Below are 17,293 nucleotides of genomic sequence, written 5' to 3' on the forward strand. Positions count from 1 at the left end.
AGTCATATTTGTAGGCCTTTTACTTGCAGCCCACATTCCTGCTAAAAGGGCTTTCTGATAATTTCTCAAGTTTTCCTGTCCTGCTTGGGTATTGGGATCCCAGTCAGGCCTCACATTTACTGGGAATTGCTGTTCATGCCAAGGGTCTGGATTCTGTATATCACCTGGCATTCTAGTGGCATTAATTTTTTAAATTTCTCCTAAAACTGTGCATTTTTAGAGGTTTACAGAGTTTTACAAAGTTCTTTACAGTCCTCCCAATTAGGATAATGGGTAGCAAAAATGGAATCAAATAATTGAAGCATTTTGGAGGGGTCTTGGCAAAGAATAAATGACTTTCCTTTTCTCTGGACCTAGCCTCCTTTGTCTTTTTAAAGTCAAATCTCAAATACCGCACCTTGGTCTGACATATTTGTGTCTTTTTCCAACAGTCTTTTTTCTAACTCACTATAAAGGAGGTCATATTGTAACCTGTTGGCTCTTAAACCCTTTGAAGATGACCAATGTACACATATTATAGTAACATATTTAGAATTTAACCCTTTGATGACTACAACCTTTTTTTCTGTATCCATGAAACCCTGCAAGGCCAACTTTTTAGCTTTCAAGTAAGATAAAACCTCAAAACTTTCAAAGTTCTTGACATAAGGACTCTTGATAGGTCTCCCACTACCTCAGCAGCTATTATGTATAGTAGCTGCCCTCTTCCTATTGTGCCTTGCCCCCTCCCCTGTGTGACATCATGCCAAGATGGTTGCTCCCACCAAAGAATAAACCTTCTTCCCAGCATGCCCCTGTTCTTGCCTAGAAAGTAGCCCAATACTCACTCACCTCCTACCACCTAGTGACTTCACCGGTTCCTCCATTCCCTAGTCACTACCTCACTCAACCCTGCCTCAGCCCCTACAAACCCCACCCCAGTCTCCATAAAAGACTCTCCCTGCCCCGGCCTTATTGCTTTTGTCTCTCCTTTGTTCAGAGACAACCCGGCAGATCTATTCCCCTAATAAAGGGTTGTTGTGGCCTGGTCTGGTCTTGGTTTTCGGTCCTTTTACCTGACAGACTCTTTCTTTAAATTAGCAATCTGAATGGGAATGATGGTTTCTGGTTTTAAAAGAAAGCATAGTATTGAATAAGCTAAATGTATAAGACACTTTTTCTATTGTCAAATGGCAATATTCAAACATTCTTTAAAATGTTGGTACCTGTATTACCATAAGTTTTATTTTTGTCTTCCATTTACTTAGTCATCCAATAGACATTTTCTTATGTTCTTTTTTACTCTTAATTTTCTCAGATTGTGGCATCATTAGAAACTGGGCTGACCCAAAGATGTACAGATGGCTGAAAGTGGTGAAAAAGAAAAAGTGAAATGGACAACTACTGTTATTATTAGCTCATCTCTTAAGGTAAGAGAGCATTTGGTCTTTTACCTTTGGTCCACTGATCTTTAAAAATTAACAGCAATTTTCATATAATATAGTATTTTAAAAGATCCTTAGCTTATTTATCCATGGTTAGTTGTGAGGAACAGAAAGTACATAAGCTAAATTATATACTGTTGCATCCACATTCAATATTCTACTTTTCTACATCATTGAAAGATGGAAATTTTCTAAAATTCTTTTATTTTTTTCAGAAACTGCTCTAATAGCAATGTTCGAGATTCTAGAAACAGTAAGGGATACACGCAAACATATTACTTCATGTTTTTTGAGAAATAAACAACCAGAAACTGATATGCCTAGGTTTAGCAACATTGGAAAGAGGCTATCTTTGTATACTGTAGTTTGGAGTGGAAAAGTTGAAAGTCAGTCTGCAACTGTTTTTTTAACTGTTTTTGTGCCAATATTTATCTTGTGGACAGCCCCTAATGTCTAGGGTGAAGGGGCAAGAAATGATTGCTCCATGATAAGAAGGAATGAGAGAATAATAAGGCTTAAAGTAAGATTTTTTTAACCCTATGCACTTATTGCTGCCTCCAGCTGCACTTCCTATGTTGACTTCAGCCATCTAGCTCCATAACACATATTGTACTAGCTTACTTTAGCCTTAAGTCTTGCTGGAATTTTGCGTGCTTCTGTCATTTTGTTAGGTTTCTGGAATCTATGTTTCTCTCCTGTTTCTATAGCTTTTCCAGACATATTTTGAGAGAAGGAGCCAGCAATCCATGCTTATTTGTCAAGAACACTATTTCTATTTCATTTATTATGTTTGCCCATTTTGTTTTGTGCCTTCTATTTGTTCCACTGTTCTCATGTTTCTTTATTCTCTCCTTTCTCACCCCATCTATAATAGATTGGTTGTTTTTTCTAATTTCTTTTTCAATACTAGCTTTTAAAGTTATATGGTCTATTTCTATCTTTTAGTAATTATCCTAGAAATTTTATTATGCATACTTAGCATAATAAAATCCAAAGTAAGCTATTTTAACCTCCTCTTAAACAAAATAATCTTAGAATAATTTAATTTCAATGACCCCTTTCTGTATTATGTCCCATTATCATAAATCTTATTTTTTAAAAATTTCACACAATATTGTTATAATTTTTGAAAGTTAGTCTTTATTCGGTTTTACCCGTATTTTTGCTTTCTTTGTTCTTCTTATGGTTCAGACTTTCCATTTTGAATCATTTTCTTTTTATATAATTTAGAAATTACCCCAAGGAGGATCTTTTAAAGGCAAAAGTCTCTCAGTTTATGTTAGTATAAAATTTTTTATTTCCCCTTATTCTTTTTTTTTTTTTTTTTTTGTACTGTGGATTGAACTCAGCACCCTGTGCTTGTGAGGCAGGTGCAGCACCACTGAGCTAAATCCCTGGCCCTATTTCCCCTTATTCTTGATCTTAAAATCAGTTTAACTGAGGCATAATTTGTAAACAATAAAATGCACACATTTTGAATATACATTTCAGTGAGTTTTGACAGTTTATGCCTTGATACTGTAACTCTACTCAAAATATGGAAAAATGTTATCATCCCTGAAAGTTCCTTTATGGCCTTTTGTAGTCAGTCCCACACCAGCCTTTTACCTCAGGCAATCATTGATCTCATTTTTATCACTGCAGGATAATTTTACCTGTTCTAAAACTTTATATAAATGGAATTAAACAACTTGTACCTTTTTGTGTCTGACTTCTTTCATTGAACATAATGCATTCAAGATTCATTCATTTTGTTGCATATAAAAATGATTTGTTCCCTCTTAATGCAGACTAGTAATGCATTGAATGGGTATTTGCTAGTACATTTAGCCATTCACCAGTGGATGAACATTTGGGTTGTTTCTAGATTTGGGCTGTTATGAATTAAGCTGTTCTGTATATTTATGCATAAGTCTCTGTGTAGGTATGTTTTCGTTTCTCTTGTATATACCTAGGAATTAATTTCTAGTGAGTATATGTTTATCTTTATAAGAAACTGATGAGACAGAAGTGTCTGACTCCCCTTTTTCCAGTCAGAGGGGAGAATGGTTTGGCTGACAGCTGTCATACCTCTCCACCCCACTTCACTCCCCCATGGTTCCTTGAGAACAGACTGGGACAACTTGCTTCAGTGTCCTCCTATTACCCCTAAAGTAATTTTTCAGCTACTCTCCAGGCTGCCTTGACAGGAGATGCTGCTTGACTATCAGCTGCAGTGCCCCTTCTACTCCTGCCATTCCAGATGCTGCTGTTGCCTCTGAAGAAGCAGCAGGGAAACTATCCCTAATGTCCCTAATGATCAGGGAGAAATCCATTATAAACATCCCTAACATCTTCAAACCCCAGTAAGCTGTGATTAACATAGATAGCCCTCTTAAGGATTCCCTGATTTTAGCCCCACCAATCTCACAAAAATCAAATGGCTGCATCTCCTGATGTTATGCTACACTGCCTCCAAGATGGCTGTGACTATCCTGGACACTCTGCTCCTGCTCTGGGAGATGTCTTCCCTGACTGTACCAGGCTTGAATTTGAACTAAACAGAATTGAATTTGGACCAATCATTAGGCTCAAATCAGAAGGCATGAATTATACCAATTTAGGCCAGTTGGCATGCTTATATTCAGACCAAGCAGCAGGCTCAAATTCAGACCTATCAGTTTTGCTCCAATAGTCCTTAAATCTTCTCATGATTTATGCCTTGGGTTGTATGTGCTTGGCAGGTCCTGTAAATCTACTCAGGATTTTTTTTTTTTTTTTTTTTTTTTTGGTACCAGGGATCGAACTTGGGACCTTGCACTTGTGAGGCAGGCAGCAGAACCACTGAGCTAAATCCCCGGCCCTCTACTCAAGATTCTTATCATAAGTAGTGTGGACAGAGAATTTGCTTTATCAAAGACCAATAAACACTAGAAGCTATTAGCCCTGGAGAGCTTCAGTGACCTGCAGCCAGTGAAAATCAGACAGAGGCCACCAACTGATATTCAACAGACAGCATTCAGCATTAACTGGCAGTGAACAGCAGTGGGTGGCAGCAGCAGAGATAAGCAAGTAATGCTGGAGGCATCCAGCATTAGCCAGCAGTGGCAGAGACCAGAAACCAGCAGAGTTGGCCAGTGGTGTCTGGTATTAACTGGCATTGACCAATAGCATCAGGGCCCAAGCTGTAAGAGGGCCATTGTTGCTCAAAGACCTGGGTTGCTAGGAGAGCTGCACCTTGCTGATTCATGGTTTCTATCTGAATTGAAAAAAAGAACCCTCAACTGATTGGTGACACTGGCAATTGTTTTCTAAAGTTTACTAGAAGTAAGCATTGAATCTTTTTAACTGTGTAACTAAAATATAAATAAATGTGGAGGCTGTGGCTTTATATTCTAATCCGCAATGTATGAGATTTCCAGTTGCTCAAAACTGAAAGATATTTTTCACTAGATTTATAACTATTTTCTCTTAGCATATTGAAGATCTCATGTCACTGATTATAGCTTGCAGTGATACTATTAATGAGATAGTAGTCAGTTTGTCACTCCCTTGAAGATTACCTATCTTTCATTTGGCTACTTTTTTATTTAGGAATTCTGTAGTTTTAAGGTAGATTTATTTTTATCTGTAGAGGCTTCATGAATGTGACTTGGTGTCATTTATCAGGTTCTTATCCATCATCTCCTTTCATACTACCTCTATCCTATTCTCTCCCTCCTTCCCTTCTGAACCTTTATTAGATCTTCTCATAATGACCTCTGTGGATTTTTTGACCTCTTATTCTTCTTTGTCTTTTGAGACAGCAATTATCAATTATATCTTCCCTGAAAGTAATTCTCTTTACTGCTATTAAACTTATCTATTTAGTGTTTTATTATCTTGTTTTACGTTTTTCAAATTGTAAAATATATGTACAGAAAATAAATATGTATTAACCATTTAACAGATTTATTATAAAGAGACTTCTCATGTAGCCAGTCAGGTCATGAAAGAGATCATTACCAATTTCCCTTTTACCCCCAGGACTATAATTATGTCAATGATAAAATATGTTAAATGTTTAAAACTTTTATTAGTTGCATCAATGTTTATGACACATTTTTTTTCTGTAACCACAATTCCCATATATATTTAAGGTTTAGTTACACAGTTAAATGGATTTAATGTTAACTTCAGTCTTCATGCAAAAGATACATCTTTGTAACACCTAACTTTACTAATGATGATTCATTAGAGAAGTATAAGGCACGGACAAAACATTCTTTCCCTGGAGGAGTCAAAATTGTCAGAAACAGCTTTCAAAAATGTCCTCCCAGGCTGGGGATTTGGATCAGTGTTTTCGCTGCCTGCTGCGCAAGCGCAAGGACCCAAGTTTGATCCCCGGTACCAAAAAAAGAAAAAAAAAATGTCCTCCCCAAACAGTAGAAGTCTAAAGTCTATTCTTTTTCACATATTTTGGTGGGTTTTGCATATATCTTTTACTTTCATCAAATTCAGAGTTTGCTTTTGTTTCTCATTGTCCTTTGATTTTTGTGTGCTTTCCAAATTCAGAAGGGGATACCATCATTTTTATGCTACTAGATCTTATTTTTAAATATTTTAAATGGTATTTAATTTAATACTCTTAGACATAAATGATTTTTGTATATTGATAATTATTGTTTTAGAAAAATTCTTAGAAGTAGAATAGATGGAGAGCTGGGGATTTAGCTCAGTAGTGTCACCCCTGCCTCACAAGCTCAAAGCCCTGAGTTCAATCCCTGGTACCAGAAAAAAAAAAAAAGGAAGAATAGATGGACAAGAGAAAGAGGTATGTGCATTTTGTAGGCTTTAGATATATATTGTCAAATTAGCCTCCAGAACATTTTCATTTACTTTCCCATCAGTAGTATATAGAAGGGTCCACCAAAACTCATGCTTAACAGTTTCAAGTTTTATTTTATCAAAATCTTTACTAGTTTGCTAGTTTAGATTTTATACTTATTTGAAGAAGGAGATTAAGCATTATTTCATATACATATATATGTTTTAAAATTCTTTTATAATTGTCTACATTTTTCCCTGTTTACTATTGGCAATCTGTTGGCATAAATCCCCTGCTCCCCAATTATATAGCCTCCCTCATTACCAACATTCCCCACCAAAGTGGTACATGTATTACAATTGATGAACTTATTGATACAGTCACACAAGGTCTATAGTTTTGATCATTAGAGTTCCTTCTTGGTGTTGTACATTCTATGGGTTTGGAATGGTAATAGGTATATGGTAATAGGTATAGTCATCATTATTGTACCACACAGAGTTATTTCCTCCTCCTTAAAAATTTTCCACCCCCTTTTTTTTTTTGGTACCGGGGATCAAACTTGGGTCCTCACACTTGCACGGCAGGCGGTGAAACCACTGAGCTAAATCCCCGGCCCCACACCCTTCTTTTTAATGTATCTTTCATTTCCTTAGCCCTTTGTAACCACTGATTTTATTTTTACTGTACCCACAGTTTTGGACTTTTCAGAATGCCATATAGTTGGAATTGTGCAGTAAGTAGCCCTTTCAGGTTGGTTCCTTTTGCTTAATAATAAGCATTTGAGGTTCCTCTGTGTTTTTTCTCTTTTTTTATAATATTAAAAAATATTATTATCTTCACTTTAATACTTAATAGGTATTTACATTGTCATTACAACATTCACAATTATGCTTTTCATGTGTATAAAAATAATGATTTCCTGACAGTGGTACATTCATATGCCTTTCAATGTTTTCAAATATTTTATAGGAATTTTTTTTGTATATCCTTTTATTGGTACATTTTAGGTGTACAATATAATGACATTCATCATTGGAGATATGCACCTTTACATACTCTCTTGGTTCTTATTTTATCCCCCTTCCCCTGCCCTCCCTTCAACCCCTCCATCCCTCCCTATTTACAAAGATTTTGTTTCCTTTTTTCATTTTCGCATATTAATTCCATTCCCTTCTTTCCTTTCTCCTACCCTGCCTTCCCCTTCCCCTTTGCCCCTTTTCTTCCTATTTCACATTGTCTATTATACCTTTTAGTCCTTATTTACACTTTCAGTTTCTCACACTAGAGAAACTATTCGGTATTTACACATGTGTGTCCTCATGACACTCTTAAGTGAAATAAATAGGACACACATGTGTAAATACCGAATAGTTTCTCTAGTGTGAGAAACTGAAAGTGTAAATAAGGACTAAAACGTATAATAGGTAATGTGAAATAGGAAGAAAAGGGGCAAAGGGGAAGGAAGTGGGAGGGCTAGGGGAAAGGATAGAAGGGAATGGAATTAATATGAGAAAATGGAAAAATGGGAACAAAATCTTTGTAAATAGGGAGGAATGGAGGGGTTGAAGGGAGGGCTGGGCAAGGGTGAAAAATAAGAACCAAGAGAGATTATGTAAAGGTGCAAATTTCCAATGATGAATGTCATTATATTGTATACTTAAAATGTACCAATGATTAGAATGAATAATTGATAATGCAAAATAGGAAGAAAAGGTCCAAAAGGGTAGGGGTAGTGGAAGGGGCAGGGGAAAGAAAAGAAGGGAAAGGAAAAATGATGAGAAATGGAAAAAATGGAAATAAAGTCTTTGTAAACAGGGAAGGGTGGAGGGGGTGAAGGGAGGGCAAGGAATGGGGAAAAAATAAGAACCAAGATGGATCATGTAAAGGTACAAGTTCCCAATGGGAAATGTAATTGTGTTGCATACCTAAAATGTACCAATAAAAGAATTTAACAAAAAAAAAAAAAGAATATCACCTCAATGTGCATCCATTTAGCAACAAATATCTATAATTTCTCATTTTTAATGGCTCAGTAGTACTCCATTTAATGTTTAAAAACCATACTTTCTTGATGCAGTCTCCAGGTGATGGGCATTTGGGCTGTTTCCAAGTTTTAGCTATTACAAACTGTGCTGCTATGAACATGGGTGCACATATGTCACTGTGGTATGATTGTTTTAATTCTTTGGAAAAGATACCCAGCAGGGGGATAGCTGGTTCAAATGGGAATTCCAGTCCTAATTTCTGAGGTATCTCCATACTGATTTCCATAGTGGTTGCACCAGTCTACATTCCCACCAGCAGTGGAGCAGGGTTCCTCTTTCCCCACAGCCCCGCCAGTATTTGTTATTGGTTGATTTCATAATAGCAGCCATTCTTTCTGGAGTGAGGTAGAATCTCAGCATTGTTTTCATTTGCATCTCTCTAATGACCGGTGATGTTGAACATTTTTTCATATGTTTATTTGCCATTTCTGCTTCTTTGTGTGAGAAATGTCTGTTCATTTCAGATGCCCATTTTTGGACTGGGTCTTTAAATTTGGGAGTTCTGATTTTTTTAAGTTCTTTATAGATTTGAGATAGTAGACCTTTGTCTGAGGAACAGCTAGTGAAAATGTTTTCCCACATTGTGGGTTGTCTCTTCATGCTGCTGGTGGTTTCTCTTGCTGTGCAGAAGCCTTTTAATAAGAAGAGATGCCACTTGTTGACTGTTTGTGCTAGTTCATAGGCAACTGAGGTTTTGTTCATAAAGTCTTTTCCTATACCAATGTCTTCAAGAGTTCTACCTAACCTCTGTTCCAGCCGGTTCAGTGTTTCTGTTTTTATATTTAGATCTTTAATCCATTTCGATTTTAGTTTAGTGCATGGTGAGGGATATAGGTCTAGTTTTAGTCTTTGGCAAGTTGAAACCCAATTTTTCCAGCACCATTTTTATTAAAGAGGCTATCTTTCCTCCAGTGAGGGTGGTTGGCTCCTTTGTCAAAATGAAGTAGCTGAGTGTGTCTGGAGCTGTTTCAGCATCTTCTAATCTGTTCCACTGGTCCTCAGGTCTATTTCTTTGCCAGTACCATGCTATTTTTATCACTGTAGCTTTGTAGTATAGTTTCAAGTTGGAGGTTGTAATACCCCCTGCCATGTCTCTGTTACCTAGAATTGCTTTTGCTATTCTGGGTCTCTTCTCTTCTTGTTCCAAATGAATTTTTGGAATGTTTTCTCAAGGTCCACGAAGTATGCTGCTAGGATTTCAATTGGGATTGCATTGAATCTATATAGCAATTTTGGAAGTATGACCATTTTCGCTATGTTGATCCTTTCTACCCAGGAGCAAGGGATGTCTTTCCATTTTTTGATATCCTCTTCAATCTCTTTTTTCAAAGTGCTATAATTTTCAGAGAAGAGATCTTTGATTTCTTTTTTAAGTTGATTCCTAGGTATTTCAGTTTTTTGAATGTTATTGTGAAAGGAATTGTTTGCCCTATTCTCAGTGAGTCTGTTGTTCATGTAACAGAAAGCTATTGATTTTTATGTGTTGACCTTGTATCCTGCTAGTTTACTGAATTTAGTTATTAAGTCAAGAAGACTTTTGGTGGAGTTCTTGGGGTCTTCTATATAGAGTATCATGTCATCTGCAAATAATGACAGTTTGACTTCTTCATTTCCTATCGTTATTCCTTTTATTTCTTCCTCTTGTCTAATTGCTGTGGCTAATGTTTCCAAAACTATATTGAACAAGAGTGGTGAGAGTGGACATCCTTGTCTTGTTCCTGATTTTAGTGGGAAGGATTTCAGTTTTTGACCATTTAGTATGATATTGGCTGTTGGTTTTTCATAGATGGCTTTTATCAGGTTGAGGTAGAGACCATCTATTCCAATTTTTTGTAGGGTTTTGATCATAAATGCATGTTGGATTTTTTTCAAATGCTTTTTCTGCATCTATGGAGATAATCATATGGTTTTTGTCCTTGGCTCTATTGATATAGTGTATTACATTGATTGATTTGCATATGTTGAACCATCCCTGCATCCCTGGGATGAATCCCACTTGATCAGGTTGTATGATCTTCTTGATGATCTTCTGCATTCTATTTACCAGTATATTATTAATGATTTTTACATCTATGTTCATTAATGAGATTGGCCTATAGTTCTCCTTTTTGGTTGGGTCTTTCTCTGCTTTGGGGTTCAAGGTGATGCTTGCTTCCAGGAATGAATTTGGGAGTATTGCTTCCCTTTCAATTTCATTGAAGAGTTTAAACAGTAGTGGCAATAGTTGCTCTCTAAATGTCTTGTAGAATTTAGTAGTGAAGCCATCAGGACAGGGGCTTTTCTTGGTTGGTAAGTTTTTTAGGGGTTTTTTTGGTACCAGGGATCAAACTTGGGTCCTTGCGCTTTCGCAGCAGGCAGCGAAACCACTGAGCTAAATCCTCGGCCCATCTTGGTTGGTAAGTTTTTAATTATGTTTTCAATTTCATTGCTTGATGTTGGGTTGTTTAGAATTTTTAGGTCTTCTTCATTCAACTTTGGTAATTCATATGTATCTAGGAATCTGTCCCTTTCTTCTGTGTTGTCCATCTTATTGGCGTATAGGTTCTGGAAGTAGGTATTGATGATCCTCTGGATTTCTGCCGGGTCTGTTGTCATTTCACCCTTTTCATTTCTAATTGCATGGATCTGGGCCTTTTCTTTCCTTTTTCTGATAAGGTTGGCTAAGGGATTGTCAATTTTGTTTATTGTTTTGAAGAACCAACTCTTGGCTTCATTGATTTTTTGTATTGTTCTCTTAGTCTCCATTGCATTGATTTCTCCCCTGATCTTTATAATTTCCTCCCTTGTATGAGCTTTGGGGTTGTCCTGCTCTTCTTTTTCTAGAAGCTTGAGGTTCAGCATCAGGTTGTTTACTTGGGCTTGCTCTGTTTTCCTAATATGAGTATTCCCTGCTATAAATTTCCCTCGTAAGATTGCTTTCATTGTGTCCCATAGATTCTGATATGTTGTGTTGTCATTGTCATTTATTTGAAGGAACTGTCTGATTTCTTCTTTAATTTCCTCTGTGACTCATTGGTTATTCAGAAGTGTGTTGTTCAATTTCCATGTGATATGAAATTTTTTTAGTTTCTTTTGCTATTGATCTCCAATTTCGTCACACTATGGTCTAATAATATACAGGGGAAAACTTCATTTCCTTTGCACTTACCTAAATATGATCTATGAGTGAGTATGTGGTCTATTTTGGAGAACGACCCATGTGCAGGTGAAAAGAATGTGTATTCTGATTTTGTGGGGTGAAACACTCTGTAAACATCTGTTAAGTTCATATGTTCAAGAGTTTGATTGAGTTCTAGTATTTTGTTGCTTGTTTTTTGTCTAGCTGATCTATTTATTTGTGACAATGGGGTATTGAGGTCCCGCACTACTATTGTATTAGTGCTTATATGGTTTTTCATGTCCATTAGTATTTGTTTTACATAGTTGGGTGCACTAGTGTTTGGTGCATATATGTTTATGATTGTCATCTCTTCCTCTTGGATTGTTCCCTTTACAAGGATGTAGGATCCTTCTTTGTCTCTCTTAATCAGTGTTGGTTTGAAATCCACTTTATCTGCCAAGAGGATAGCTACTCCTGCTTTTTGGGGGGTTCCTGTCGCATGGAGTATTGTTTTCCACCCTTTAACTTTTAGTCTATGAATTTCTTTTTAAATTAAGTGTGTTTCTTATATGCAGCATATTGTTGGGTCTTGCTTCTTCACCCATTCTGCCAGTCTATTGCTTTTAATTGGTGAGTTCAGACCATTAACATTGATGGTTGTAACTGATACGTATTATGTTATCATTGTCATGAGTTTTTCTTTCTGTTTGATCCTCCCCCTTTGCTTTTCATTTCTTGTTGTCCCTGATGGATTCATTCTGCTGAGCTTCCTGGGGTTGTGATCCTCATTGTCTTTTCCTAGGATTTTGTCTAAAATTTTTTGGAGTGCTGCTTTGGTATTCATGAAGTTCCTCAGGTGCTCTTTGTCATAAAAGTATCTTATTTCACCATCAATTTTGAAAGATCGTTTTGCAGGGTACATCAATCTGGCTTGGAGGTTGTTTTCCTTTAGAGCTTGAAATACATCACTCCAAGCTCTTCTTGCCTTGAGGGTTTGCATTGAGAAGTCTTCTGTGATTCTGGTGGGCTTTCCTTTGTATGTGATTTATTTCTTTTCTCTAACTGCTTATAGAATTTTGTTCTTCTGTTGGGTTTCTGGAATCTTTTTTTTTTTTTTTTTCCGGTGCCAGGGATCGAACTCGGGTCCTTGTGCTTGCAAGGCAAGTGATGGAACCACTGAGCTAAATCCCCGGCCCTCTAGAATCTTAACAATTATATGCCTATGTGTAGATTTTTTTTGATTAAGGCTAGTTGGAGTTCTATATGTCTCGCTTATCTGTCTGTCAAATTCTTTTCCCCTGCTTGGGAAGTTTTCTGCCATCACTCTTGTAAACATTTTTTTTTATGTCATCTGTACTGTCTCCTGTTTCTTCATCAGATCCTGAATCCCATCAGTCTTATGTTATTTTTCTTTGCATCATCTAGCAGCTGTTGGATTGATTTCTCATGGTCCCTTACAATTTTAAAGAATTTTTTTCTTTTCCTGGTCACCAATTGCAATCTTATCTTCTGTATCAGAAATTCTGTCCTCACATTGTTTTATTCTGCTCTGTACACTTTCAATGGAGTTTTTTATCTCCTGGAAATCTGTTTGCATCTGTTTTATGGATTCAATTTGTTTCCTATTTTGGGATTCCATCATGTTCCTCAGCTCCTCTATTTTTTTTGTCTGTATCCTCTCTAGATTTATTAATCATGTCTTGCACTATGGGCACAATCTTTGCTGTTATCTGAGAAATTATTTGTGATTTCATTTTTTCTAGATCCTCTTTCATTGCTAGTTCAGGGAGTCCAGGTGGTTGAGTATCAGAGTGTTCCATCTCATTTCCCTTTGGGGTTGCTGTGGGTGATCTTGAAGTCTGGTTCTGAGGCTTGATTACCTGTCTTCTCATTTCGATGGGGGTTGGGGGGGTGGGGGGATGTGGGGGTGGGTGTGTTCCTGGCACCCGCATGGCTCACCTCCTCTGTGCTGGGAGCTGTGGCACATCTACCCAGAAGCCTCCTCCAGGCTGGGAGCCATGGCACGCCTACCCGGAGGCCTGGTCCACCCTGGGAGCCATGGCATGCCTATCCGGCAGCCTCCTCCTGGCTGGGAGCTGTGGCACGCTGATCTGGAAGTCTCCTCTGGGCTGGGAGCCATGGCACACTGAGCCAGAGGCCTCTTCTGAGCTGGGAGCCATGGCACACCTACCTGGAAGCCTCCTCCAGGCTGGGAGCTGTGGCACACCTACCTCTCCTCTGTGTTTTTTCATGGTTTACTAGGTCATTTCTTTTTAGTGCTCATTTGTTCCATTTCTGGATGTACTATAGTTTATCCATTCATCTACTGAAGGATATCTCAGTTATAAATTTTGGCAGTTATGAGTAAAGCTGCTGTAAATTTCTGTATGCAATTTGTTTTCACCTCCTTTGGTTTAATACACAGCAGTGTCATTATTAGCAAGAGTATTTTTTTGATTTGTTTATTTTGCAGTAGTGGAATTAAACCCAGGGCATTTACATTGTGCTACATTTTCAGCCCTTTCTTAATGTTTTATTTTAAGACAGGGTCTTGCTAAATTGCCCAGGCTGGGCTTGAACTTTTGGTCCTCCTACTCAGCCTCCCAGAGTGCTGGGATTACAGGCATGTGCCACCACACCTGGCTGAATCTTTTTAGTTTATAAAAAAATCACCAAGTGGGCCGGGGATTTAGCCCAGTGGTGCTGCTGCCTGCCTCGCAAATGCAAGGTCCCAAGTTCCATCTCTGGTACTCCCCACCCCAAAAAATCACCAAGTAGTTTTCCAAAGTGGCGGTATTCCTTTGCTTTCCCACCAGTAGTGAATAAGAATTTCTGTTCCACATCCTTGCCTGCCTTTGGAGTTAGCATTGTTCTGAACTATGACCATTCTAATAGATGTGCAGCAATTACTTCATTGTCATTTAATTTGCACTTTCCCTGATATTCCTGCAAAACCCAAGATCATCTAGATTTTTCTCATGTGTAATCTTCTTGGAGTTTTATAATTTTACCTTCTATTTTTGTCTATAATTCATTTTTTATTAGTGTTTGAAAATACAAGATTTTTGCCTAGATTGTATATGTATAGATGCCAGTTGTTCCAAAGCTGTTTGTTAAAAAAAAAACTGTACTTTCATTGAATTGCCTTTGCTCATTTGTTAAAGATTGTATTTATGTGGGTCTGTTTCTAGGCTCTGTTTCCTTTTCCATTAATCTATTTATCTTTCACAAATACCACATTGTCTCGATTACTGTAGCCTTTTAGTTTGTTCTTCTTCAGTATTGAGTTGGACATTCTGATTTGTTTCCATATACTTAGGAATCAGTTTGTTGATATTCACGAAATAGGTTACTGGATTTCAACTGCAATTACATTTATCTGTGGATCAAGTTGGGAAAAAATTGACTTCTGACAAGATTGACTTTTCCCGTACATGAACATGGAATTTCTCTCCATTTATTTAGTTTTTTTATTCCTTTCATTAGTTTTATATTTTTTCTAACATATGTCTCATATGTATTTTGTTATATTTGTGCATATTTTGTTAAATTTAAGTTTTTTATTTCTTGGGGTAAATGATATTGTGTTTGTAATTTTAAAATCCACTCTTTTATTACTCATATATAGGAAAGCAGTTGCCTTTGTATATTAATCTTGTATCCTGAAACACTAACGTGTAATTGCTTATTAGTTCCAAAAGCTTTTGGTTGATTTTTTTTTTTTTTTGGGTACCAGGAATCGAACTCTGGACCTTGTACTTCCGAGGCAGGTGGTGGAACCACAAAGCTTAATCCCTGGCCTTGGTTGATTTTTTTTAAAGGTAGACTTTAAATAACTGTTTTATCACCAGGTGAAGTCATGCAGTTACAAGTCATTAAAAATTTCTGAAAGTGCATTTTTTTTTGTCAAAAGTGCTCATTCTTACATAATTAATATCTAGTACTGTACTTCATTGGGACACTATAGCTCACAAGGCCCTGACCAAGTAATTCCCCAAACTAAACACTGTTCTGGAACATTTCAGCCCACTGTTAAGAGACAGGTGTAGAATGTAGAATGTGATGAATCTGGGAGGGGGATTCCCAGGCAGGGACCAGAATGGGTAGGGGCCACTGGCAGGGCTCAGAGCTGGCCATATTCCAAACAGGGAGCCAAGGTGGTTTAAATGACACTGTGCTTGAATTATGGTTTAATTAGTCAACACAACAGGTCTTCGAAAGGGAGGAACCATTAAGGAAGGTTACTGCATTCTTTGGACTATGTGTCATAATTGTAGTTAGCAAATTCTGGCAGTTAAGAAGGTATGAAGACAACTCTTCATTGGGCTCTATAGTTTTTGCTGGACAATACATGACAAGCTATAAATGATACTGTCTTATGTTATAAAAATATCTTCATTTATTTTGTTTATAGGTATTCACTGCTTGAATCAAGATTATACTTCTTAAGTGATAAAAGCAATTTTTTCAGCAGCATGTACTTATTGTATTCTAAAAATAAAATGCATAATAGGAGCAACTTTTATTTTTCTTTGCAACTTGTAAAATTTAGTTATTTTGCTGATGTAAAATAACAATAACTCACTGGAGGACCATGTCACCTTCTGAAAAATGCTGTACACCTGCTTCTTGTATGTGTCAGAGCTACAGCTGGCTTCAACTTGCCTGGAGCAGAAGCAAATGACTAATTGTTCCAGGCAGCCTTTCTGGTCAGCCCTGACTGGGCAGGGAGCCCCAGAGCAAGGCGTCACAGCCAGGGTGAAGCGGCTTTGTATTCCAAGGAAAAATATCTGTGTGGCTCCCTGGCAGAAGCAATTTCCACTTTCACACTCATCAGCTTTTTCATGATCCCCTAATCTTATTTTCCTTCTTTTTTCCCTCCTCAATTTTTTATTAGCAAAAGTAAAAGATTTCAGGCCAGGGATTTAGCTTAGTGGTTCCAGCACCTGCCTCACAAGCACAAGGTCCTGAGTCTGATCCCCAGTACCCCCCCAAAAAACAGTAAAAGATTTCTCTTTCACTGATAGATTGTAGTTTTTCAAAGAACATCCATAATGGTCTGGTCCTCAGGGGTCTTGTGAATCCAGCTGCCAACCTAGTGCTCTATCTATAGCTATTCAGAAACTATTTGATATTATTTCTTTTTAAAATTAATTTTATTGGTACATTTTAGGTATACAATATAATGACATTCATCACTGGAGATTTGTACCTTTACCTAATATATCTTGATTCTTATTTTTTCCCCATTCCCCTTGCCCTCCCTTCAACCCCTCCACCCCTCTCTATTTACAAAGATTTTGTTTCCATTTTTTCATTTTCTCATATTAATTCCATTCCCTTCTTTCCTTTCCCCTACCTCTCCCACTTCCCCTTCCCCTTTGCACCTTTACTTCCTGTTTCACATTATCTATTATACATTTTGATCCTTATTTACATTTTCAGTTTCTCACAGCAGAGAAACCATTCAGTATTTATGCATGTGTGTTCTATTTATTTCACTTAAGAGTTTCACCTCAATATGCATCCATTTAGTTATAAATGTCTCTAGATTCTCATTCCTTATGGCTGAGTAATACTCCATTTTATTAAAAAAAAAAAAAAAAAAAAAAAACCAAATCTTTTTTAATCCAGTCTCCAGTCTCCAGTTGACGGGCAATTGGGCTATTTCCAAGCTTTATTTAGCACCATTTACTAAAGAGTCTATCTTTCCACCAGTGAGGGTATTTGGCTCCTTTGTCAAAGGTGAGGTGGCTGAGTGTGTCTGGAGTTGTTTCTTCTAATCAGTTCCAGTAGTCCTTGGGTCTGTTTCTTTGCCAGTACCATGCTGTTTTCATCACAGTAGTTTTGTAGTATAGTTTCAAGTTGGTGATTGTGGCACCCCCTACCTTGTCTTTGTTGCCTAGAATTGCTTTTGCTATTCTAGGTCTCTTCT

The 17,293-nt window shown here is 37.2% G+C and overlaps 1 protein-coding gene across 6 annotated transcripts in view; it reads left to right on the plus strand.

The window, feature by feature from the left end:
- The window catches only part of CUNH1orf146 (chromosome unknown C1orf146 homolog), a 55,900-nt gene that overhangs the window by 21,057 nt on the left and 17,550 nt on the right, over window positions 1-17,293 (plus strand). For 4 of the 6 annotated variants that reach the window (XM_004841275.3, XM_021255378.2, XM_004841274.4 and 1 more), the window contains one exon: window positions 1,298-1,409. In XM_004841275.3, coding sequence (XP_004841332.1) covers window positions 1,341-1,409 — 69 coding nt within the window. In that variant the 5' untranslated portion in view covers window positions 1,298-1,340. Of the gene's footprint in view, window positions 1-1,297; window positions 1,410-6,906; window positions 6,947-17,293 lie in introns of all 6 variants that reach the window. The other 2 variants (XM_021255380.2, XM_021255381.2) reach the window with 1 other exon arrangement.

The sequence above is a fragment of the Heterocephalus glaber genome, unplaced genomic scaffold, assembly GCF_053883595.1.
Source record: "Heterocephalus glaber isolate CG9 unplaced genomic scaffold, H.glaber_assembly_v1.0 deba00001442, whole genome shotgun sequence".
Lineage (NCBI taxonomy): Eukaryota > Metazoa > Chordata > Mammalia > Rodentia > Bathyergidae > Heterocephalus > Heterocephalus glaber.